Here is a 24910-nt window from a genome sequence, read left to right on the forward strand (position 1 = left end):
AATAAATAAATTGGAAAAAAGAAAAAAAAATAAAGAGATGCTGAGGAAGTAAATCATCAAGTAATGTATGATGCTAGATCACCTGTTTAATTTGCTATGCTTGCTTTTCCTCTCTTCCAAATGATTGCAAAATTTATTTAACTAGTCGTTGCACTCTGATATTAATATCTGAGTTGGATTAGTACATGGTTCCAGGAAATTTCATCTAAAGAATATACTATCTAATGACCATCCTAGAAAATAATTCCTTAAAATTTGTAACCACTCCTCCTTTTCCTCTCCAAACAGATGACTATCCAAACCCTTCCATGGCTCCTGGAAATTTCACCCAGGTCACTGAGTTTATTCTTACTGGAGTCTCAGATCGCCCAGACCTCCAGATTCCACTCTTCTTTGTTTTCCTGCTGATCTATGGGCTGACCATGGCAGGGAACCTGGGCATCATCCTCCTCACTAGTGTTGACTCTCAGCTTCAAACGCCCATGTACTTCTTCCTCAGGCACTTGGCTATCATCAATCTTGGTGATTCTACTGTCATTGCTCCTAAAATGCTAATCAATTTTTTAGTAAAGAAGAAAACCACCTCCTATTATGAATGTGCCACCCAAATGGGAGGGTTCTTGGTCTTCATTGTAGCTGAGGTGTTCACGTTAGCTGTGATGGCCTACGACCGCTATGTGGCCATTTGCAACCCCCTGCTCTACATGGTGGTGGTCTCTCCACAGATCTGCCTCCTGTTGGTGTCCCTCACATACCTCTACAGCTTTTCCACAGCTATTGTGGTTTCATCTTGTATATTTTCTCTGTCTTATTGCTCTTCCAATGTAATCAATCATTTTTTCTGTGACATTGTCCCGCTGTTAACATTGTCCTGCTCTGAAACTTACCTTCCAGAGACAATTGTGTTTATATCCGCAGCTACAAATTTGGTTTTATCCTTAGTTATAGTTCTAGTATCTTATTTCAACATTGTTTTGTCCATTCTAAGGATGCGTTCATCAGAAGGGAGGAGAAAAGCCTTTTCCACATGTGCTTCGCATATGATGGCAGTCACGGTTTTCTACGGGACACTGCTATTCATGTACTTGCAGCCGCAAGCTAACTACTCATTGGATACTGATAAAATTGCTTCTGTGTTTTACACGCTGGTGATCCCCATGTTGAATCCCATGATTTACAGCCTGCGGAACAAGGATGTGAAGGCTGCCTTACAGAGATTTCTGGCAAATTCATGCTGCTCTTTGAAACCAACGTAATTTTAGAACTCCAAAGCTAAATGATGAAATGGTTAGAGAAGGTATCCCATATCAGAGAAAACAAACATTAGGTGGCTGACTTGTAGGTTTACAAGTAACTCCAGGAATTAAAAGCAGCTGGGATTTTGGAAGCACTGAATCCAAAAGTAAACTGACGTTCTTGGATATAGGAGGTTAAAACAGGAACGAGCATTATTTGCTAACTTCATATGTTGGTACCCAATTTCAATGAAATATTATCAGGAGTCAGGATACATAGAAGTTAAAAAAATGTAAATGGGTTTGAACAGAGCAATACAATATGGCTGAGAGAAGTAAGTTGTTCTTTCTTATCCTTTGGCTTCCTTTTTGCTTTCTGACTGGGTATGTTGGGATATAGTGGATCAAGGTATCTGAGGAACTATTATTACAGATGGCTAAAATCCTTTTCATAACCAAGTTGGTAAAATCAAACTGAAAATCATATTTAAAATAAAACTTTCTCTTTAGTCATAATAATTGTGATATAAGAGAGGAAATGTAATCCTACAAAACAAAATTAGACTCATAGACATGAAAACATTATAATTAGGATACCCTTGGATTACTCCCCCAAATCTTTGTTAAACTGTTCCCTACTAATTTCCTTACAGATTAAATTAAATTACTTCTAAAATGGAGAGAGAAGAAATAGGAGGCATCCCAGAGAAAAGTTTTCTTTTATCAATTGCACTAACATTGTGACAAAGCTGTTAGTTGATACTTTGCATTGTTTCTTCCTTCCTGTAGTTTATTATAAAATTATTGATGAATGGTCCTAGTTTTAGAATGAACAGCTAGAGCAGAAGCTTTAGGAAAGTGAGGAGGCCACGTAGTCCTTTGGAATCTTCTTATTACCCTGAATGTAGGCACGGGAACAAATAGATCCACTAAGTAATAACAAGGAATAAAATTATGTAGAGTTTTTTAGTACACATCCCTTGTTACTCAATTTAAAATGTTGATATATTCATACAGTCTAATGTTATAAAATGGAAGTCCTTAATTTACTACATTGGTTTGCCTGATCAGCCAAGCTCTGTTCACTGGACATGGTCTTTATTACCCATTTATTCATGGACACGATGCCCTATAAATCTTATTTGTGATGAGACATGGGTGAAGAAATGAATGTTCAAGAGGAACTGAACCATAAGTTACATATGGATCCTTATAGCAGTTGGTAGAAGTCTGAACAGAAAACTGTGAACTGATATTAAACAAGAACATCATGTAAAGTATAGGCAGGATTCACTGAATAAAGTTTATAAATTCCCATAGAAAATGTAGTGTTGGTTTTCCATGGCGCTCTTTAAAATGTCCTCTACCAGTTCTATTTTATTTAATTCTTTGACCTGATACAATAAATTAAGATAAAAAACAAAAAAGCACTGAGGAATCAAGTGTAATTTCTGGACACTTAAAAAATTTCTCATCCATTAGGAAGAGTTTACTTTTAATCACATTTAAGGTGTAATGGCTTCTTCAGAGAAACAACTGGTATTCCTAAGGATACTGTTTGTTTGTTTTTATGTTAAGTATAGTACTGTACTTAATGTTCCATCATCTCAATACCAAAGCACAAGTCATGACATTTAATAACAAGGCACAAGCAGAGACAGGATATCTAGCCTTTGTACCAGATATGTTCCTTGATCTGGGGGGAGGAAGAAAGACACATTAAATATACAAAAAAGGAATATTTAATATCTGGAACATATAATTCAAACCTACACAATTCCCTATCTTGATCCCTATCTTGATCTTTACCTAGCTTGATAATCATTTACAAAATGTAAGCGTGTTGTGATTTTTAAGCATTTGCTATAATTTCTCCTTTAGTCAAATGTTTTGTTTACAAATGATTTAAAAGAAATGTTAGATTTCATCCCCTTCTTCATTATATTGTAGCCCAGGTTTATAGTTCAATTTTTTTTTTTAATTATTTTATTTATTTATTTGTCATAGAGAGAGAAGCGAGAGCAAGCATAGGCAGACAGAGTGGCAGGCAGAGGCAGAGGGAGAAGCAGGCTCCCTGCCAAGCAAGGAGCCCGATGTGGGACTCCATCCCAGGACACTAGGATCATGACCTGAGCCGAAGGCAGCCGCTTAACCAACTGAGCCACCCAGGCGTCCCTATAGTTCAATTTTTATTAAAGGAAAAGTAAGGGGCAATTTTTAAATTCATAGTCAGTGTATAAAACTCACATATTCACATTCCTTTCCCTATACACTAAATTGGCAATAGATTTCTTATTCATCATCTAGGTCAGAGTGACTAGACTGTAAGTTAACGCCCAGAAATTTTACCAAATGCCTTGTGTATATAGTATAAAGAGGTAGGTTTTCAGAGGAATAAGATAAATGTTTCATAGAAAATTATAAGAATTTTTTAAATGTCATTCATACTTGTCCTTTAAAAAAGCCAATTTCAAAATAAATAAATAAATAAATAATAAAAAATAAAAAAGCCAATTTCAAAAATTGACCCTCATAATCTACTATAAAAAGTAATTTTTTAAAAAATTAACTAATAAGGGCACCTGGGTGGTTCAGTGGGTTAAGCCTCTGCCTTCAGCTCAGGTCATGATCTCAGGGTCCCAGAATCGAGCCCCACATCGGGCTCTCTGCTCAGTGGGAAGCCTGCTTCCCCCTCTCTTTGTCTGCTTGCCTCTTTGCCTACTTTGTGATCTCTGTCTGTCAAATAAATAAATAAAATCTTTTTTTAAAATTAACTAATAGTATTTTAAGAGTTAGGAGAAACTTAGAGCAAAAACTTTGTACTAAAGGCAGAGCTATAGATATGCAGTTCTTCAAAAGCAGGGAATCACAGCAATAGATCTTCAGCCTGCCTTGAGATCCCTGTTGAGCATGTACTATAATTTTTCTGAAAATTTTATTTGCATTTGAAGTAAGATCCTTTGGGAGAGAGGCACTAATAAGTACATGTAGTCAGCTGCTATTCAAAGCCATTATGCAGAGAAACAGGAGTGCCTTCTACCAGGTAGGTCAGAAGAGCATTTTTCTAAATGGCCAACTTTGACTTATTGACTTGTAATAACATCCCTAGAGCGGCTCAAGACAAGAATTTTAAAAATTAAATAGAGTATAATACGATGGACTAGATAAAAAAAGCTTGGAGTATCTTCTGTAACATGAACAGTGTTTTCTCTGATTTTACATTAGTTGTATATATATGTATTTCTTTTTACAGTTAAAATATATTTTATATAACATATTTTTTCCTTTAAGATTATATATTTATTGAATATGTATATGTTTTATTTCATATATGTAGTTTCTCTTTAGATTAAAAAAATAAAAATTCCAGTTTAGGCTCTATGAGAAAATTGGGGAAAAATCAGGCCCCTGATTTACCATATTATAATCTATCAAAAGCTACTGTGTTTCTGCATTAACAGTAGCTAAATATTTCACTCAGGATTAGCAGGGAGTGTATTAGACAAAGGTCATCAACGTGTCATTGGAAATATTTTCCAAAACACTGACTATAACATAAGAATAAGGGGAAGAAATAGCCAAATGTTATTATGATGATATTAATCTTTAGATTTTATTATTTATTTGAGAGAGAGTGAGCAAGAGTGGGGTGAAACTGCGGAGAAGCAGACTCCCCACCGAGCAGGGAGTCCAACTCTGGCCCCATGACCTGAGCAACAGGCAGACATTCAACCAACTGTGCCACCCAGGTGCCCTACGATATTAATCTTAAATTAGTTCACTCAGCGTTAATATGTAATTCTTCATTACCTAATGTTTAGAGGAGACTGCATTAAGAAATGACAAAAAGCCAGCGTGGCTCTCAACCGTACGTGTCTAACTAACACCCAGCAAGGGAAGAGTTATGAAAAGAAACGGTTGTTATACAGTGGCAAGACCTATACATGAATCATGTCTAAAGGGATTCTAGAACAAAAATAGGAAATATGTTAACATGGAAGTAGCTCTTCACAGAAAAGATGATGTTTATTAACAAGCCTTAAGGATAAATGAATTTCCCTTCATCATTTTTCTTGTGGAGCAGAGTACTAGGAACAGCAAGGACAAAGCAAAGAAGCTTGGAGAGGCATAATATTGACAAGTGGAGACCAATTCTGTTAGCTGAACCAACAGATGTCCACTGATGGTGGAGAAGATTAATGGAATTGGGATTATAACATATTCAGGGATGAGATTATAAAAATTTGCATACACTTTTAAATATAATTACCCACATTTTATTTTTAATACAAAGTAAAGTGGTTTGTACGTACAAATGTCAGAGTTTTCTGTTTCAGAAGTGGAGCAAAACAATGAAGAAGAAAAAAGAGGAGAAAAATAAAGGAAATTTGAATAAAGCTTTCTTTCTTTCCAGTCTAGTCTATTGTCTTCTCTCTGGCTGCTCTGTCTCCAGACAGTAGTGCCTGGAAATCAATGGTTCTCAACATATGTTATTGGAAGAGAGAATGAGTGAATCAACATAAGCTTCTAAGGGAGTGGCAGTTGGACATAATCAAGACAAGTATAGAATGTGCATAGTCCTGCTTGTAGATCGGGGCAGGAGGTGTTGCTTAGGTCTGTTTGTAGATGAGTTACTAATGACTGAGGTTGGTGAAAATAGGGCTGGTGTGGGCTGTGCCAGAGTGTAGCTTTTGAAGCTCTGTTGTAAGTACTACTAGATCATGGTTCACATTTTAGAATCTTCACCAAGATTATTTTGACTAGTTAGAATAAAACAGATTCTCGTAGAACACAAAAGAATGTGCAAGAAAAGCACATTCCGAGTCATGAGACAATTATTCTGGATATATTTATAAGCTCTATGCCATCATGTGACAAGATTTGTTTTCATTTTTCAGGTGTAAGAGCTGGAAAGAGAGACAGAAACAGAGAGATAAAAAGGGAGAGAGAGAGAGAGAGAGAAGGAAAAGAGGAGAGAGATGACATTAATAGTAAGAATATGGTTCTCTAATTTCTATGCCTTACTAAGATAAATTTCCATGAATTTTAGAAACTCGATAATTCAATTATGAAAGTCAAGCCTATGAAAGTCAGTCACTAATTCCAAGAACTATCTGTCCCCTTCTTCTGACTTAGATAATGTCATTAACTGCATTTTACAGACCACTAAAGATTAAATACCCAGTGATTAAAAATTAGCAGAATTATCAGATGCATATACAGAGAGATCTAACTTGGTTAGTTCCATGGGCAAAGCACAATAATACTTTCTATTTCAAAATAATAAATCACATTAATTATAAATCCTGAAAAAGAAAAAAAATAAATTTGGGTAAAATGAATAAGAAAAATAGGGATCCATTTTATTTTATATTTTTAAAAGATTTTATTTATTTATTTGACAGACAGAGATCACAAGTAGGCAGAGAGGCAGGCAGAGAGAGAGGGAGGAAGCAGGCTCCCTGCTGAGCAGAGAGCCCATGCAGGGCTGGATCCCAGGAAGCTGAGATCATGACCAGAGCAGAAGGTAGAGGCTTTAACCCATGAGCACCCAGGCACCCCTAGAGATCCATTTTAAAGTAAGAAAAAGAAAATTAATATATGAGACACAATTTAAATCTATGCTTCCTTAATAAAAGATAAACTAGTTGAAAGAAATATTAATTGACTTACAGAGACATAGATTTCCAAATCTCTTGAAAAGGATCAATTTATAAACTATTATAATTTATAATGTATAACTCACTATAAATTATATAAGATTCTTATGTAATATATAATTCAGATTATTAAATATATTACATATGTTAACATAACATAGGTTATAGTAAAATATAATTTATCTTAAATTATAAAAGTTGGGAGGGTCCATTCCCTTTGTTCATGTAGGTTCATGCTTCAGAGATAAAGATGTTTGTGCACTATGCGTAGCAAGCAAAATTTAAAAATAATAATGAGATAAGGACTCCTGAGTCAAAAACATTTGGGTGTGATATCTAACTGACTGTATTCAGAACAGCTATCTGCTTTTGTTTCAGCTGTGAACTGTTTCAATTTCTTCTTCCTCTCTTGTAAGGTGGACATAATATGATTTTTACATAAAGGTTTAGTGAGATCAAATGTGGCCAATAAATAGCTCATTGTACCTTCCATATTTACCCACCTTCAGTATTTGAATTAGTAACATAACTATGAAGATTATTTTGCAACCTAGAAGGGCCTTTAAGCAATTATTAAAGTAAAATAGAAAACACAGTGTTTCCACCAGCACTGGGACATAGTGGATTTGTTTCTACACAGGTACAATGACAGATCTGTCAGAGTGATGCCACTACAGAAGATTTATTTTACTTTATGTCATTAATGTTAATATTTTTCCCATAAAAACAATAACTTACACATTTCAACAGGTTACATTATAATTTTGAATAGCTTAATGCACAAGACCTTTGAACAGAAACCAAGAAAATGTGAACTTTTCCATTGGTCCCACCTTTGTATACACATTGCATTTGAGAAGAGAAATAGGCTGTTCCCACATACAACTCTTTCTGTTCTCCATCTCATTCGCAGAATCTCAAAATGCTAACAATTTCTATATTAGCAATGAAGCCTCTTTACAAGATATGAAAGTAAAAAAATACTACTTATTGGAATGTCAACTTGAATTTAACTCTTTTCTCTACTTCCTTATGCAGATGTCTTAAAAAGATATGGCTCAGATAAATTGCACCCACGTGAAGGACTTCATTCTCATGGGCCTCACAGATCAAAAGGAATTAAAGATGCCCTTCTTTATGGTTTTCTTATCTATCTACCTTTTCACAGTAGTAGGCAATCTAGGTTTGATCTTAGTCATTAGAACAGACTCGAGACTCAACACTCCAATGTACTTCTTTCTTAGCAACCTAGCTTTTGTTGATTTCTGTTACTCTTCTGTCATTACACCCAAAATGCTTGGAAACTTCTTATACAAACAAAATGTTATCTCCTTCAATGCATGCGCTGCTCAGTTAGGCTGTTTCCTCACGTTCATGGTATCTGAGTGCTTGCTGCTGGCTTCCATGGCCTATGACCGATATGTGGCCATTTGTAATCCTCTCCTCTACATGGTTGTAATGTCCCCAGGAATCTGCATTCAGCTTGTGGCCATCCCGTACAGCTATAGCTTCCTGATGGCACTGTTTCATACCATCCTTACCTTTCGTCTCTCCTACTGTCACTCCAATATCATCAATCATTTCTATTGTGATGACATGCCTCTCCTCAGGCTAACCTATTCAGACACTCACTTCAAACAGCTTTGGATCTTTGCTTGTGCTGGGATCACATCCATTTCCTCTGTTCTGATTGTCTTTGTCTCCTACATGTTCATAATTTCTGCCATCCTGAGGATGCGCTCAATAGAGGGCAGGCGCAAAGCTTTTTCCACATGTGGCTCTCACATGCTGGCAGTCACCATATTCTATGGGACCCTCATCTTTATGTACTTACAGCCAAGCTCAAACCATTTCCTAGACACAGACAAAATGGCCTCCATCTTCTACACAGTGATCATTCCTATGCTGAACCCCTTAATCTACAGCCTCAGGAACAAGGATGTAAAAGATGCCCTGAAAAAAGTTATCATCAGTAGAAACCAGGCTTTGTGTTTATAAAATATGAAAAAAAAATTGAAAAAGTAAAAGTGGACTTTCCTTCACAATCTGATTTTTTCTTTGATTAATTAAACTAGTAGAATGTGTTGATTCCCGTTGGTGGTCAACAAACATTTGCTCACTGCAATATAGTATCATCCTCTGAATTCTTTGTAAATAAGTGTGACGTAGAAGTAAAATTATATGTAGAAAGTACCAGAAAAATTATATCATGTTCTTTCTCAAATGAAACAATATGTATATTAAGTTTTTATGTCATCTGATAGCTACATAACTAGGTACTGGCCAAGAACAGACAGAAGTGTAGACACCTTGAACAGCAGGTTTAGGATCATAAGAATGCTTTTATATTTATGAGTGCTTCAGTAATATATTCCAAATTAACTGCCAAGAGAAAACTGCAAGCCAGTGTTATCAACTGGGAGTTATTTTCATTTGGCAATGTATGGAAATATCACTGAGTTTGACCATTATAAAATGGCATAACCTTTATGCCATTATGTACCTAGAAGATCAAGGCTGAGGATGATACTAATCACCTACAATATACAGGCAAGTCCTTCACACAAGAAAACTGATCAAATCCAAAATGCTAATAGTACCAACTGAGAAAGCCTGTCCTAAACAATTGTTTCTGAAATAATTGTTGTAGACTTATTATTTGGGTCAAGGTGGTAGAGAGTGTTTTTCAAGTCTTCTTCTATAGCCTTGATAATTTTCTCTTTATTTACTCAATCAATTGTTGAGTGTTATTAAATCCCAGTTAAATTATGTTTTAATGTTCTTCTCTGCCCATTTTATTCCATATGTTTTGGGATGTCATTGTAAGTTATACATGAATTCATAATTGTTAAATTTTCTGTTTTTTTTTTTTTCTTTCATACTATCATTATTACAGACACCCCTTTGTTTTTGGCACCATTTCTTTTCTTAAAGTCTTTTTTTTTTTAACTTTAATATATGCCATCCAGATTGAACCGGACTTTTCAACATTCTTTCCAATTAATACAGGGCAGCCAAACTCCCTCAGCCTTCTGCTCTCAAAGTTATATACCTAAACCCATCAAAGTGATCAGCCCATAAAGGGACCTTCCACATTAAAAGATGTACCTGGTTTAAGGCAGTTGTTATTTAGGATTTAAATATCACCATAATTTTTGTGCTAAAATTACTTCTTTAGTAAAATCATATCTGCAATGGATACAATCAGTGCTCCTTCTGTGAACCATCTTTGGTTTGTTCTTGAACTTAAGCAAGCATTTTGAAAGTCTCATTAAAACACAGATTGCTGGGTCAAATCCCCAGAGTTGATGATTCAATAGTTCTCTTGGGGAGCCAAAGAATTTCCATTTCCAACAAGTTCCCATCGTGGCTTGATGCTGCTTGTCCAGGACCACACTTTTATACCCACTGCCTCATGTGATCCCTTTACCTTATTTGCATGGTGTTTTCCCCTCTCGAGATGGAGAATGATATAAGTTTTGTGAAGATGTTTTGCCTGCCTTCCAGGTGACCATGAAGTTATTGGGAATTTACATCCTGCCAGGGATAGACCTTAGCCAATTACTGCTATATACACAGGAGTATAAACACTCAAGTTCCTTAGCCTATTCATTAGAACAACTACAAAGTGTGACCTACCCTGTTTCCAAAACTCTCCCAAGGAATCTAATTGAAGTTCCTATTATGGAATTTTGGTACTGCACCTATACTTGGTCTATTTCCTTTCCAGGCCTCACTTCCTACTCAACTTAATGACTGCCATTGGGAATAATGCCTAATAAATGACATTTATACAAATTATTGACTCAGTGTCTCCTTTTTGGGAAACTCAACTTAAGATGGTATTACAATTTCTGTACACTACATTATTTGTATAATTTTGTAGAAAACAATGCCTCTTTGATAAATAATTATCTTGAAACATGAAAATTGTTTGACATTTGTCACTGTCAGCATGCTGAGTCTTTCTAGAGTGTTTCCAGATCTTCTTATCACAAAATAGGCTCAGATGATTAAAGACAAAACTGAAAAAATAAAAGTCTGAATAATTCTTTAGGATTTATAGGCAGGTCTAGTTTATTCTTAGTTACAAAACTCTGGATCCCTTTTCTTCTAGGAGAAGGAAGACAAATGAATAGATGTCAATGTCAGGGGGTGTGAACCTGATTCTTCGTTGAAGCACTAGTCAAATTACTTTTGGAAATCCATTATTTCCTTCTCATTGGTAAAATAATGGGGTTGTACTAAGCATATGGCTTTAATTTGTTTTCTTTTACAGAATTACTTTGGTCACAAATGAATTTTTATAATAATAACCCTGTTATTATTAATAATAACAACAATACCATTTATGGCTCCTCTGATTGAATGGGATGGAGGACCAAAGATTGGCCCTATTGTTCTTATTAACACATTTTCCAAACATATTCTGTCAGGCCACTCAACAACACCGGAGTCCTCTCTGTAGAATCAGATGACCATTCAAAGCACTGTCTGAAAACTATGGATCTAAATATAGTCTATAGTCCCCGGTAGCCCATAATTCTCTGATTTCCACTCTCTCACAGGCATCTCAAAAGTTTGACTTTGCCAATGGAAGTCTCTCTCACCAGTACTGCACCTGACCCCTGCCTGTGGCTCCTCTGTTCCTTATAACAACTATGTGCACTTGTACCTACAATTATAAGCAGTTTTATTAGCTGCAGTAGTACTCTTGAGGACCTGGAGCTCACCAGGGCTTCTATTGCTTTGTAATTGTAAAACCTAACTTTAAAATAGTATTTCATCACTTGTCAAATTTGAGATATGAATGAGTAACATTGCTTAGAATATGGTTGCTCTTTCCAAAGTGTTAAGAAGTATAACTTCTCTTCAGTAATGCTGCTAGGGAAAACATAGAATTAGAAAAATTGTTGTGTGGGTTTCATTTAAAATTTGATCTCACATGTTATTGAAATAAATGAAGTTTTAACAACATGTTTAGAGATCCAGGGTTTCCACTGTCATTATTTTTTGCAGATTTTTTTTATTCATTTGAGAGAGAGAGAGAGAGAGGGAGAGAGAGACCGAGCGCGAGTGGAGGGGAGTTGCAGAGGGAGTGGGAGAAGCAGACTCCTTGCTGAGCAAGGAGCCAGATGAAGGGCTGGATCCCAGGACCTGAATATCATGACCTGAGCCAAAGGCAAACACTTAACTATCTGAGCTACCCAGGCGCCCCTCCACCATCATCATTTATCATAATTTGTTATAATTTGTTCCATAATATGAGGAAATTTCCAAACAACTATATTTATATATTTATTTGTCAGAGGCTCAACCCCAAGTTCTCCCAGACCACTCTCTTATATTGTGAAGGAATGTGGGACAAATGAGTCCCAATTGTACTTTCTCATGGGAGATGCCATGAAACCTTCATGTTCTCTAGAGCTTCCACAGGAGGATCAAAGGAGAAAAAGAAAAGAGAAAATCCCCAACACTCTACGTAATTTTTACTTGTTTATTTATTTATTTATTTATGTTTGTTTGCTCTTATTTTTTTTTAATTTTTTTATTTTTTATAAACATATAATATATTTTTATCCCCAGGGGTACAGGTCTGTGAATTGCCAGGTTTACACGCTTCACAACACTCACCATAGCACATACCCTCCCCAATGTCCATAACCCCACCCCCCTCCTCCCAACCACCCTCCCCCCAACAACCCTCAGTTTGTTTTGTGAGATTAAGAGTCACTTATGGTTTGTCTCCCTCCCAAACCCATCTTGTTTCATTGATTCTTCTCCTACCCCCTTAACCTCCCATGTTGCATCACCACTTCCTCATATCAGGGAGATCATATGATAGTTGTCTTTATTTATTTATTTTAATGGTGTTATGTTAGCCAACATAAAATACATCATTAGTTTTTGATGCAGTGTTCCAAGAGTCATTATTTATGTACAAAACCCAGTGTTCCATGCAATACATGCCCTCCTTAATCCCCACCACCAAGCTCATCCTCCCCTCTAAAACCCTCTACATAATTTTGAGGAATATGTTTCCAATGGGGGATTGGAGAGAGTTCTGTGTATAGATTAATCTAAACCTGAGTTCATTCTAACATTTTCCACTCTAAGGCAGTACCACAGGATTCATTCCAGACTTAAGTTTTTGCTTATCTATAAGGTTCTCTCCAACAGTGAGAAGCCTAGGCCCTTCCAATAAAAAAAAAAAAAAAAAAATTTAATTCTTTGTTAAGCTCTGATATAGTATGCCAATTTCAGACTTGTTAACTAGAACCCCCATGAGAAACAAATTTGCAAACTAAAATACAGAGTTTATATACAGTTCCTTGTATATAATTTCAGTTTCTAATCAAAACACCATTGTCTGGGTGGCTCAGTGGGTTAAGCTGCTGCCTTCGGCTCAGGTTGTGATCTCGGGGTCTTGGGATCGAGCCCCGCGTCGGGCTCTCTGCTTGACAGGGAGCCTGCTTCCTCCTCTCTCTCTCTGCCTGCCTCTCTGCCTATTTGTGATCTCTCTCTGTCAAATAAATAAATAAAAAATATTTAAAAAAACAAAAAAACAAAAAAAACACCATTGTCTAGTGTTAGTTTGGCCAGTTGATCCCACACTTCAGTGTGGTTATATCATATATTTACAATAGAGTTAGATGCATTTGTCAGAGTATGCATTTCTTCCTGTTATCTGCCAACAGTCTCTTTAATTTTTTATTTGTTTACATATAAAATTTACTTGTTATATTGCATGGTGCTATGTATTTGTGACAAATGATGCAAATGCATATAGAGTCAAGGAACCACCCCTTAGTGACATGTAGAACAGATCCTTCTGTTTGGAAGTTTCCCTGGGTGTCTCCTAGTTGCTGTCCCCTCCCCCAAATTTGATGAATTATTTTGAGCAACTCTTACGTAAAGATTTAAAAATTAAGGGAATTTTTTCATTTTGTTTTTTAATCTTTCTGCAGTAAATTTTAATAAATGTGAAAAAATGCAAAAAAAAAGTGGGAAGATGAAACATTCACTGGGAAGAGCCTTTTATAACATACATAAAACTAATGTTCATTTTATTTAAAAAATAATGTTTAAATAACATTATAAAACACAATGATAACAAATCACAGTGAATAACTTCTCTTGTCATTTGAATTCAATCTAATTTACTTATATGCATGAATTAATTAGAAGATGTCTTAGTTTTTGTTCTAACATCTTATTCCCAGGTACCAAACCAAGACATTTTATAACAGCATATAAATAAGAACAGGGCATTTGCTATCTGTATTAAGTATGTTTGCCAGCTTAAAACAAAATTAAGTACTGATTATTCATAGAATAATTAATATTTCAAACATAGTTCTTGCTTATACATGTATTCTAATTAACACTGACACAATGTGACTATGTCAGGCTACAATCCTTAGGGAATTGCTTCTTTTTAGTCTTCAGTGAACCAGATATGTTAATGCATCACTCACAAATAATGTTAAATACCTCACCACCACCACCACCACCACCACTACACTGAAGCCCATTGTTATATTCCTTGATGACATAAACTTCTCCCTGTTTAAGACCCCAGGCATTTGCACCAATGCCTTACTGACCTTTTCATTTACATCTTTTAAGGTTACTGTGTATAATTTCAGTTGTATTTTTTACCTTCTGTCTATTTGATACATCTAAAAGATACATTTGAGAAATCTGGCACATACTCAGTTAAATGCTGGCCTCTAATGCACTATATTGGATAAAAAGAAATAATTCCATAACCCCCCCCAAAAAAAATCCCTTTTGCAGTATCAAGGATTATTTTGTTTCCACAAAGATGCCGCTTTTTTCATCTCAAGCTGTAACAAAATCCATAAACTTGATGGCTTAACCATCAGAATTTATTTTTTCATAGTTCTGAAGGCTGGAAAGTCTAAGATCAATCTTCTGATCAATTTGGTTCCTGGTGGGAACTATCTTCTAGGCTTGTCGGTGACCACTAGCTTATTGTTTGTTTGCATGATGCCTTCTTTTTTAGCACGTGTAGGGGGAGGAGGAAGTACTCTGGCGTTTCTTTTTACAAGGACACTAATCCATCATCTAATCCTAATCACTTTCCAAAGGCCCCATCTCCAAGTACCATCACTGCAGCATTAGGGCTTCAAATTGGGAATGCTGGGGGCAGAGGGCACAATACAATTCAGTCCACAGTAAATGCATTTTCCTCCAATGAATATTAAAACTGTGTTCTTCCTGCACAGTCTTGCTCTGGAACTCAGATGGACTAACTAAACAATGTAGAAAAGTGCTCTTTAGATCAAGTCATCAAGGAAATGAAATAATAACTGATAGAGAGAACCTGAAAAAAGGAACAAATGCTTCATGAGCATTTCAAAGGGTAAGCCAAAGAAAGAATATCATGTGTAAAAATATTCTGGAATAGTTATTGAGAGAATTAGCTATATAGTTCTTTATAAGATATGTTCTAAGGTTCACAAGGTATCTCTTACTTTTCTTTGAAAGATAAATTTAAACCTTGTTACTAAGCAACAACAACATCACTCTTTTTTTTTAAGATTTTTTTTAAATTTATTTATTTGATAGAGGGAGATCACAAGTAGGCAGAGAGGCAGGCAGAGAGAAAGGGGGAAGCAGGCTCCCTGCCAAGCAGAGAGCCCGATGTGGGACTCGATTCCAGGACCCTGGGATAATGACCTGAGCCAAAGGCAGAGGCTTAACCCACTGAGCCACCCAGGCGCCCCAACAGCATGAACTCTTAACACAGCAATAAATAAATAATAGAATGTCAAAAATTAGGGAATGTTAGGGAAATAACATCATACTAAAGAAAGAGCTATAGATCTGTAATTCCACAAAACCAGAGAATCTTGTTAATTAATTTCTATCTTTGGGATCTCTAAGGGGTATGGACTGTAATTTTTTTGATGATCTACTTGCATCATACTCCTATAAGATCCCTTGGGATAGAGTCACTGACAAAACCCTGCAGGCTGTTGTTGACCAAACTCACCTGGAGAAGAAATAGGAACACCCTCTACCCAGGTATTTTTGAAGACTATCTTTAAAATTGGGATCAAAATGAGTATTTTCAAAACAAACTAGAATAGAATGGAATGGATTTTAGAATAAAACATTTTAGGTGGCATTTTCTAAAATAAAGGTAAAAACTGTTTCCTCTAATCTTATTTCATTATTTATATGTGCCATTATATAAAATATATTTCTTATTATTAATATGAATTTTCTTAAAAAATGAGATATCCAAAATAATGTCTATTATATCATTTGGAAAAGTCAGGCACTTAACGGACTAGATTATAATTTATCAAAAATGTCCTCTTTTTTTGTGAAATTTAGTCATTTTACCAAGAATGATATGTGAGCACCTTAAAATCAAGTCATCAATATTTCTTCAATGTATCAATATAAGTAAATAGCATAAGTTATAAGCAAGGGAAGTAAGTATTGAAATATTATTAGAAAAAGTCATATTTGATACCCCACTACCAAGTGTATAGAAAGGACTACATTGGAAAGTGAATGGAGTCTCAATCTATTAAGAGAAGATATATCAAAACAGATGACTGCCAGAAATGGGAGATGATATGAAAATGAGTTATGTATAAAATGTTTCTGGAGCACAAAAAAGAAAACTGTTGGGTCATGCAGTGTAGAAATTAGAAATCAGGGAAGTCTTTACAGGAGAGGCGGGATTTGAAAGATAAATTTATTGAAAGATAAATCGGAGTTTTCCTTCCAGCTCACCATCCACCATCCACCTGGTAGAGAAGAGCACCTATGAAAAAGCACATATGAAAGTAAAGACGGCTACAGTGGCATGTTGTAATTCAGGACTGCAATACAATCTTTCCAATTAGATTATGTGTGTTTGCTATAACAGAGGGAAGACATGGGAGTGGAATTTGAATATAAAATATCATGAGTTAGATGGTAAGAGATCATATATAATATGCCTTCCAAGCTATTTCCATAGATATGCATACCCTCCCTTTAAGATAAAATGGGATACTGAAGTTCTTACAACTGCCAAACAGTAAAGCCTTATTCGGCATCTTGGGACTTGAAAACAATATCCCCAATCAAATAGTTGCTTAATTACTTCAAAACTGAATTTATATATTTGTAGGATCACTAGTCAGGCTTTTAAAAGCTCTAACAACCTACTCATTTCATGTAATGGTGATTGGCAACTATGATCAATATCATCTAAGAGATTGTCTTCCTCCCATAGAAAGTGGTATAAACACACACTAAAAATGTATTTTTGATTTCCATATTTATGCTTGATGAAGAACATCTACCTTCTCATGATGTATTCTTTCATCTCTTCCCTGACATAACAAAAGATATTAATTTATGCTATATGTTTCTCTTGGTAATTATGCATTGCTGGAACTACATTTAAAGATCTAAAATTTTAAGGCACTCTTCTCCATCCTTAATTTAAAAGACATATTGCACACAAAACTTTATGGCTATCTGCATCCAACAGTTAAGGATTTTTCTATTTTTCTTATTCAATAACCTCTGTGTTTTAAGACCTGGAGGTATTGTACCCTGATCCATAAGCACTGTCTACCCTGCTGCCAGTGAATTTTCAAAGTGATTACACTGCCTTCTCTGAACATCTACCTTTTAATGTATCAGGACAACAATTTTTTTTTTAAAGATTTTATTTATTTATTTGACAGAGAGAGATCACAAGCAGGCAGAGAGGCAGGCAGAGAGAGAGAGAGGAGGAAGCAGGCTCCCCGCCGAGCAGAGAGCCCGACGCAGGACTCGATCCCAGGACCCCGAGACCACGACCCGAGCCGAAAGCAACGGCCCAACCCACTGAGCCACCCAGGCACTCCAGGACACCAATTTTTTAACACGATATTTTCTACTTTTTTTTTTTAAGATTTTATTTATTTATTTGAGAGAAGGTGAAAGAGAGAAAGGGCACATACAGAGAGATGTAGAAGCAGACTCCCTGCTGAGCAGGGAGCCCAATGCCAGGCTTCATCCTAGCACCCTAGGATCAAGACCTGAACCAAAGGCAGACACTTAACCAACTGAGCCTCTCAGGTGTCCAATATTTTCTATTTTAAAATGTATTCGTGTCTGTCCTGCAGTGGGGATAAATAACTTCCTTTTAATATTTATAATCCTTTTAGATATAAATTAGAATCATTTATAGATTAAGAAAATGAGGAACAAACTGAATTTTTGCCACCCTAAAGCTTATGTGACCAGAGAGTAACAAAGCCAAATTCAAATACAGGTACCCTAGTTGTATCAGGGTTCTTTCTACTATTCTCGGCTTCAATCCCAATAAAATGCCATCTTTCGAAAGTTATCTGTCATTAGAAGAGAAATCGTCCATTATAAAAGTGCTAAATGAGCTGGAAACTCCAGTGCATCTTCTTTCTCAGAGATGGAATAAATTAAATTAGCCCCAATCGAAAATTTACATTTATTCCTTCAGAAGATTGTCTGTATTTTGAATTTCAGCAAACAAGCCAAGGAAGTTTGAGTGCTTTGAAAAGGGACACAATTACTAGTCATTGCTTTGCCATAATTGAAACTGTAATCTCATATTTTTTGTAACACTGTGATATTACGACTTATAAGAGCTATTTATTTCTCTGATATATTTGGTCTTCATTCACAGTTCCAGAAAATGCTACAAAGACATGAAGGTGAAACGTGTGTCTTGTTATGTTAATGACATAACTTTTGGACTCCACCCTAGAGTGGGAGACTGAAAGCTGAATCAGCTGATGGCCAATGACTCAGTCATGGCTACTTAGTGAAGTCTCCATAAAGACCCAAGAGGACTGGGTTCTAAGAGCTTCCAGTGGGGGAGGTGAGAGAGCTAAACAGTACACTTCATTTAATTAAACTAGATCTGATTTTCTTCTTTTCATCCAGGTACACGAAAGACACATGGCCCAGAGTAACTGCACCCAAGTGACAGAATTTATTCTCATGGGCCTCACAGATCATCAGGAGTTGAAGATGCCACTCTGTGGTTTTCTTATCTATCTATCTTTTCACAGTAGTAGGCAACCTAGGTTTAATCCTAGTCATTAGAACAGACTCAAGACTCAACACACCAATGTACTTCTTTCTTAGTAACCTAGCTTTTGTTGATTTCTGTTACTCTTCTGTCATTACACCCAAAATGCTTGGAAATTTCTTATACAAACAAAATGTTATCTCCTTCAATGCATGCGCTGCTCAGTTAGGCTGTTTCCTGGCCTTCATGACTGCTGAGTGCTTGCTGCTGGCTTCCATGGCCTATGACCGATATGTGGCCATTTGTAATCCTCTCCTCTACATGGTTGTAATGTCCCCAGGAGTCTGCATTCAGCTTGTGGCCGTCCCCTACAGCTATAGCTTCCTGGTTGCACTGTTTCATACCATCCTTACCTTTCGTCTCTCCTACTGTCACTCCAATATCATCAATCATTTCTATTGTGATGACATGCCTCTCCTCAGGCTAACCTGCTCAGACACTCACTCCAAACAGCTTTGGATCTTTGCCTGTGCTGGAATCATGTTCATTTCTTCCCTTCTGGTTGTCTTTGTCTCCTACGTGTTTATTATTTCCGCCATCCTGAGGATGCGTTCAGCTGAGGGCAGGCGCAAGGCTTTCTCCACATGTGGCTCTCATGTGCTAGCAGTCACCATATTCTATGGGACCCTCATCTTTATGTACTTACAGCCAAGATCAAACCATTCCCTAGACACAGACAAAATGGCCTCTGTCTTCTACACAGTGATCATTCCCATGTTGAACCCCTTAATCTACAGCCTCAGGAACAAGGAAGTGAAAGATGCCCTGAGGAAACTTATCATCAGTAGAAACCAGGCTTTTAAAATGTTCATGAAATTGAGGACGTGACTTGAATAAGTATGAATGGGCTCTTCATTGTCTGGTTTTTCCTCTTAAAAAACTGTCAGAATGTCTATTTTAATTTTTTTTATTTTTATTTTTTTAAAGATTTTATCTATTTATTTGACAGAGAAAGATCACAAGCAGGCAGAGAGGCAGGCAGACAGAGAGAGGAGGAAGCAGGATCCCTGCTGAGCAGAGACGCTGATGCGGGACTTGATCCCAGGACCCTGAAATCATGATCTGAGCTGAAGGCAGCGGCTTAACCCACTGAGCACCCAGGTGCCCCAGAATGTCTACTCTTAATGTGATTTCTGTATATCTGCTCACTATATAATGAAATTTTAAAATATTTTCACTTACAATGAGATTTCAGACGTAAAAATAACCATAACAATTTATACCCATTTTCTTATTTTAAATGGAAAGTGTATTAAAAATAATTAATTTTTGTTCCACAGGAAATTACTGATTTTCCCAATTCTCAAGTAAAAAATGCATAAAAAACCATTAATTTGGTCTATAACTAGTTCCAGGCAGAACATGGACAAAAGTTCTGATCCCACCTTCCAAAATTCCCAGTTCAGATTTCTCTGACTACATTAACAATATCCCGTGTGAAAAGCAAAGATGCATAGTGTAAATATTATTTTCCTAATATGCTAATTTCTTAAAAATATATGATAATACAAAACCGTTCCATATTATAATTTAACAACCTGCCTTTATTAAAGAGAATAATAATATGTCCTAACTTTACTATCTGACTGTTTTAACACAACTTTCTACTGACCTGAAATTCTGGCTTGGCCCCAAAAGACTCTGAAGTAAACTGTTTTTTTTTTAAGCCTATGAGATCTCACATATTTTTTCCAATTATCTAAAATTTAAAAAAATAATAAGGTAATTCAGGGATTGCATCCCAAGGGCATCATCCATTCCAAATTAACTCAAAACAATGGAAACATTCTAGAACATTTTGCCAGTATCAAGGATCATAAGACTTATACAGGGCAAAGCTTGTGTAAGTTGATCCTTATTAATCAAATTCTAGCTTAAAACACAGTTAACCCATTGGACAATGAAGCCTATGTGTGGGCTTTCACCAGTTTCTCAATTAAATGAGGACATATAGTGTTTGTTTTGGAGTCTTCTTAAAGATTCAACAATATGAAAGGGGTAACAGTCAATGGCTACTTGTAGATCATGTTCCATCTTTCTATGAGCCTAAAGACCTGAGTTCTAGTCCCAGGTATACTGATGAACTTGAGAGAGCCATTTATAAGTAAGTATTACCATACACAACTGGTAACTGTGATATAGATAAATAGATGTACATTTATATTTATAGATGAGATGACTTATCTATATGTAGATATAGATATGTATGTATATGTTTCAAATAAATCCAATGATCATTTTACAATTTTAAATTACACGGAAAATGGTTTTGAGTTTGCAACTCATGCTTACTAATATATATATTTTTTCAATCTAGGGGTCATTTCAATGCTTAATGACAGAAAAGACTAAGATATTATTAACAGCCAGAGAGAGATCACATTTAAACTTTCCTTAGGTCAGTGTGCACTTTTGATTCTACTTGGACGGATCATAGAGACACAGGCTGGCTGCTCTGACTTATGATTCTCAACAGTTTCTTTCCTTCTCTTTTCTTTAAACACATTTACCTACTATTTGAACATTTCCGTGGCTCCCTGTTTTCTGTCAGAACTCCTGCAGCAGGTTGTGAGTCTGTATGCTATATACCCAAAGTCTATTATTGATATCCTTGAATTCGCAAGCTCCTGTCTTGGTGGCTGGTGCATTCTCTGTGCCTCAGCTGTGCCATTAAAAAGCACGGATTCCTTGGAGTCTAAAAGCCTGGGTCTCACATTGGCTGAATAAGAACACAATTTACGCCACTTACAAATTGTTCCTCAGTTTCCTCAGCATTAAGTAGGTGAAAACAATATCATTTGATGAATCTATTGTTTTAAGATTTAAGAAGGCAATGGATTAAAATAAAAACATTTGAGAGTAAAAGACTTTTGAAATTGACAATTTTTAACTTCTTACTCTTAATTCTAAAATGTTGAACATTTAGGAAACCTCCCAAGGTAAGATTTAAGAACTTCCAATTAAATCTGGAGATTTGACAAACAATTTTAATATAAGAGAAAAACAGTTGTCATGATTTTCACTTCAAATGTGATGATTTTGTAAATGGGTTTTGTCCTCTTCAAGGAGAATTGTTTTTAATTTTTTAACAAATTAGTCCACCTTTGTGACATATCACAATGAAATATTATCCCCCAAAATGTGGAGATTATGAAGTCATTTTTAGCAGTAATGATTAAGAACACTTCAAACACCCATATGGGCACCAGGTAAACACAAATTGTAAGAATAACCAATGTGAAAATTAAGTTATCCATATTCATAGATGTGGAATGCATAGTAACATGGAAATGCACATTTCAGATTGAAATCAAGGGAGCCTGGGTGGCTCAGATGGTTAAGTTTCTACCTTCGGCTCAGGTCATGATCCCAGGGTCCTGGGATCCATTGGGCTCCCTGTTCAGTGGGGAGCCCACTTCTCCCTCTGCCTCTGCTATTCCCCCTGCTTATGCTCTCTTTCTCTCTCTGTCAAATAAATGAATCTTTAAAAAAATGAAATTGAAATCAAGCTTGTTGAAGTAGGGTTAATGCAAAATGTAAAGGATGATTACAATGAGTAAGGAGAAAAAGCCACCATACCACCTCACAGACATAATTACTATTAACATTGTGGCATACATGGTTTGTGTATTTTCCCTCTGTGTATAAATATCTATAGGGCATAATGTGATGTGCATATATAGAAATCATTTATCACCAAATAACCTGTGTATCATGCTGCTCTTTTCAACGTGCTATATTGTGAACATTTTTTAATATCAATAAATGTAGACTTATTTCAGCATTTGAATGACTACTTAATGTTTTACTGAGATGTGCAATAAATGAATAAATTTCAGAGTATACTTAGACAACTTTCAGTTTTGGGTAGGTAAAAATGAAACCATTCATATACTTGCATGCTTTTATCATTTCTCTAATTGCTTACTGTTAAAACCATTGTATTAACGGCAGGACTAATTAACAATTTTGATGCTTACTAGCATATCGTCTTCCAGAAAGATGAAGACAAATTTCACCTTCTTTGGATGTGTAAGGTTGTTTTTGTTTTCCTACACCTTTAGCAACCCTGGGTATAACCATTCTTTTAATTTGATTGATTTAATGAACAACTTATTGTTAGCTAATCCTTTCATATTTTATAAAATGAACTTTTTCTCTTTGAAATTAATCAGTCTATTGAGAGATATTTATAGTTATAGATACAAATACATTGTAAAGAGAGACTCATTATTGATTCTAATTGTTTCTCTAGCATATGGTATAATATAAACATACGTGTTTTATTAAATAATATTTTATATGATTTTGCTTATACTATCAACCTACTTTTGTATGGAAGTACCACCAGTATCTCTCCTAATATTTTGAAAAAGATATAATCTGTATTTATCCCAATTCCATGTTCAGTGGCTTTAAGTTTGTAGCCTGAAATCAGTGACAGTGGGAGTATTTGCATCATAGAAATCAGAAAATCAACAGATGCTACAAATCAGCACTTTTTTCCTGTGATAAACATTCACTGTCCTGCCAAAGATTCCTATTTTGTTTTACATTCTCCAGTTTATAATACAGTTTACTATCTGTAATGATAAATAACTATCCATTACACTTTGTTTTAAGAAATGTCTAGGCTGTTCTTGCAAGTGTATTTAGTAAATATACTTAGGGTTATCCAGCATACATTACATTGTTGAATTAACTTATAAAAATTTTCTTCTTTCCTGAATACCATTCCAGTAATACATAATATGAAACTATGAGTGTACTCAGTTTAAACATAAACAACAGGAACATATAAGGTCAAGAGTCTGTTAAGTTAAATATTAAATTAAACTCTAGATGTTTATTATTTTAAACAGAATCTTAAAAATTGTTTTTTCACACTTATTTGTGGGTTTTGTTTTTTTATTTTTATTTTTTTAAAGATTTTATTTATTTCTTTATTTGACAGACAGATCATAAGTAGGCAGAGAGGCAGGCAAAGAGAAAGAGGGGGAAACAGACTCCCCACTGAGAAGAAAGCCTGATGCTGGGCTTGATCCCAGGACCCTGAGATCATGAGCCAAAGGCAGAGGCTTAACCCACCGAGCCACCCAGGTGCTTCTAATTTGTTTTTTAAAAGATTTTATTTATTTTATTTGAGAGTGAGAGATAGAGATAGAAATGATGAGAAAGAGAAAGCATCAGAGGGAGAGGGAAAAGCAGCTTCCTGTTGACCAGAGATACTGACACAGGGCTCAATCCCTGGGATCCTGACCAGAGCCAAAGGCAGATGCTGAACTGACTGAGCCACCCAGGTGCCCATATTTTCACATTTCTTTGAACTTACATTCTTATTATAGCATCATTTTCGTTATATGACTTGAAGGTGAAGACTTCCACAGTCATAACAAATGTAATATCTCTCCACTGAAGTTACTGGTTTGGATGCCGTAATACAATATCATGTACTTCATAAATAATATTTTTGCCCCTTCTTTTATTGCATGGCTAGCACACAAATAATCTCTAGTGACAGTTATGATTATTTTAATTCTCGATTGAGTTGATTTGCTCATTATTTAATTGTAATATATTACTAAAATGTGCCCCTATCTCTTTTATCACTAAAATACTATTCCTGCTATTGTTGTAATACTGGGTTTTCATTTTATATATGAGAGTCCACATTTAATTCAAGACATTCTGTTTTCTTCATCAATCCCCCAGACCACTGAGCATGTTGGAATTTCTGCCTGGAGCAAATCCCTTCAAATCAAAAGCAGGCAATAATGAAACCCAAGAATGGTCCATAGGACCAGTGAGGATTATCTTTCTAATATGGTCACCATAAAATAAGTGTGAGTTAAATTCTTAATCCAAGAAGTGGAAGATCATCCAGCATGGATACTCTAAAGAGAATGACATGAGATGCTTCT

The 24910-nt window shown here is 35.7% G+C and overlaps 3 protein-coding genes across 3 annotated transcripts; all 3 read left to right on the top strand.

The window, feature by feature from the left end:
- The first annotated feature begins 308 nt into the window (after window positions 1–308).
- On the top strand, window positions 309–1256 carry LOC122913658 (olfactory receptor 8J3-like). Its single transcript, XM_044260307.1, has one exon. The coding sequence runs from the start codon at window positions 309–311 to the stop codon at window positions 1254–1256; it is 948 nt and encodes a 315-aa protein (XP_044116242.1).
- Window positions 1257–7948: 6692 nt separating this feature from the next.
- Window positions 7949–8893, top strand: LOC122913659 (olfactory receptor 8U1-like). The gene has a single exon (XM_044260309.1). It carries the CDS (start codon window positions 7949–7951, stop codon window positions 8891–8893), a length of 945 nt encoding a protein of 314 aa, XP_044116244.1.
- A 9963-nt stretch (window positions 8894–18856) lies between these two features.
- On the top strand, window positions 18857–19817 carry LOC122913660 (olfactory receptor 1044-like). The gene is given in 2 exon segments (XM_044260310.1): window positions 18857–18942; window positions 18944–19817. Coding segments are annotated over 2 exon segments (960 nt in total).
- The last annotated feature ends 5093 nt before the right edge of the window (window positions 19818–24910 follow it).

This window comes from Neovison vison, chromosome 7, assembly GCF_020171115.1.
Source record: "Neovison vison isolate M4711 chromosome 7, ASM_NN_V1, whole genome shotgun sequence".
NCBI classification, from domain to species: Eukaryota; Metazoa; Chordata; class Mammalia; order Carnivora; family Mustelidae; genus Neogale; species Neogale vison.

Coding starts and splice junctions, on each gene's coding strand:
- LOC122913658 (XM_044260307.1), top strand. CDS start 309: ATGGCTCCTGGAAATTTCACCCAGGTCACTGAGTTTATTCTTACTGGA.
- LOC122913659 (XM_044260309.1), top strand. CDS start 7,949: ATGGCTCAGATAAATTGCACCCACGTGAAGGACTTCATTCTCATGGGC.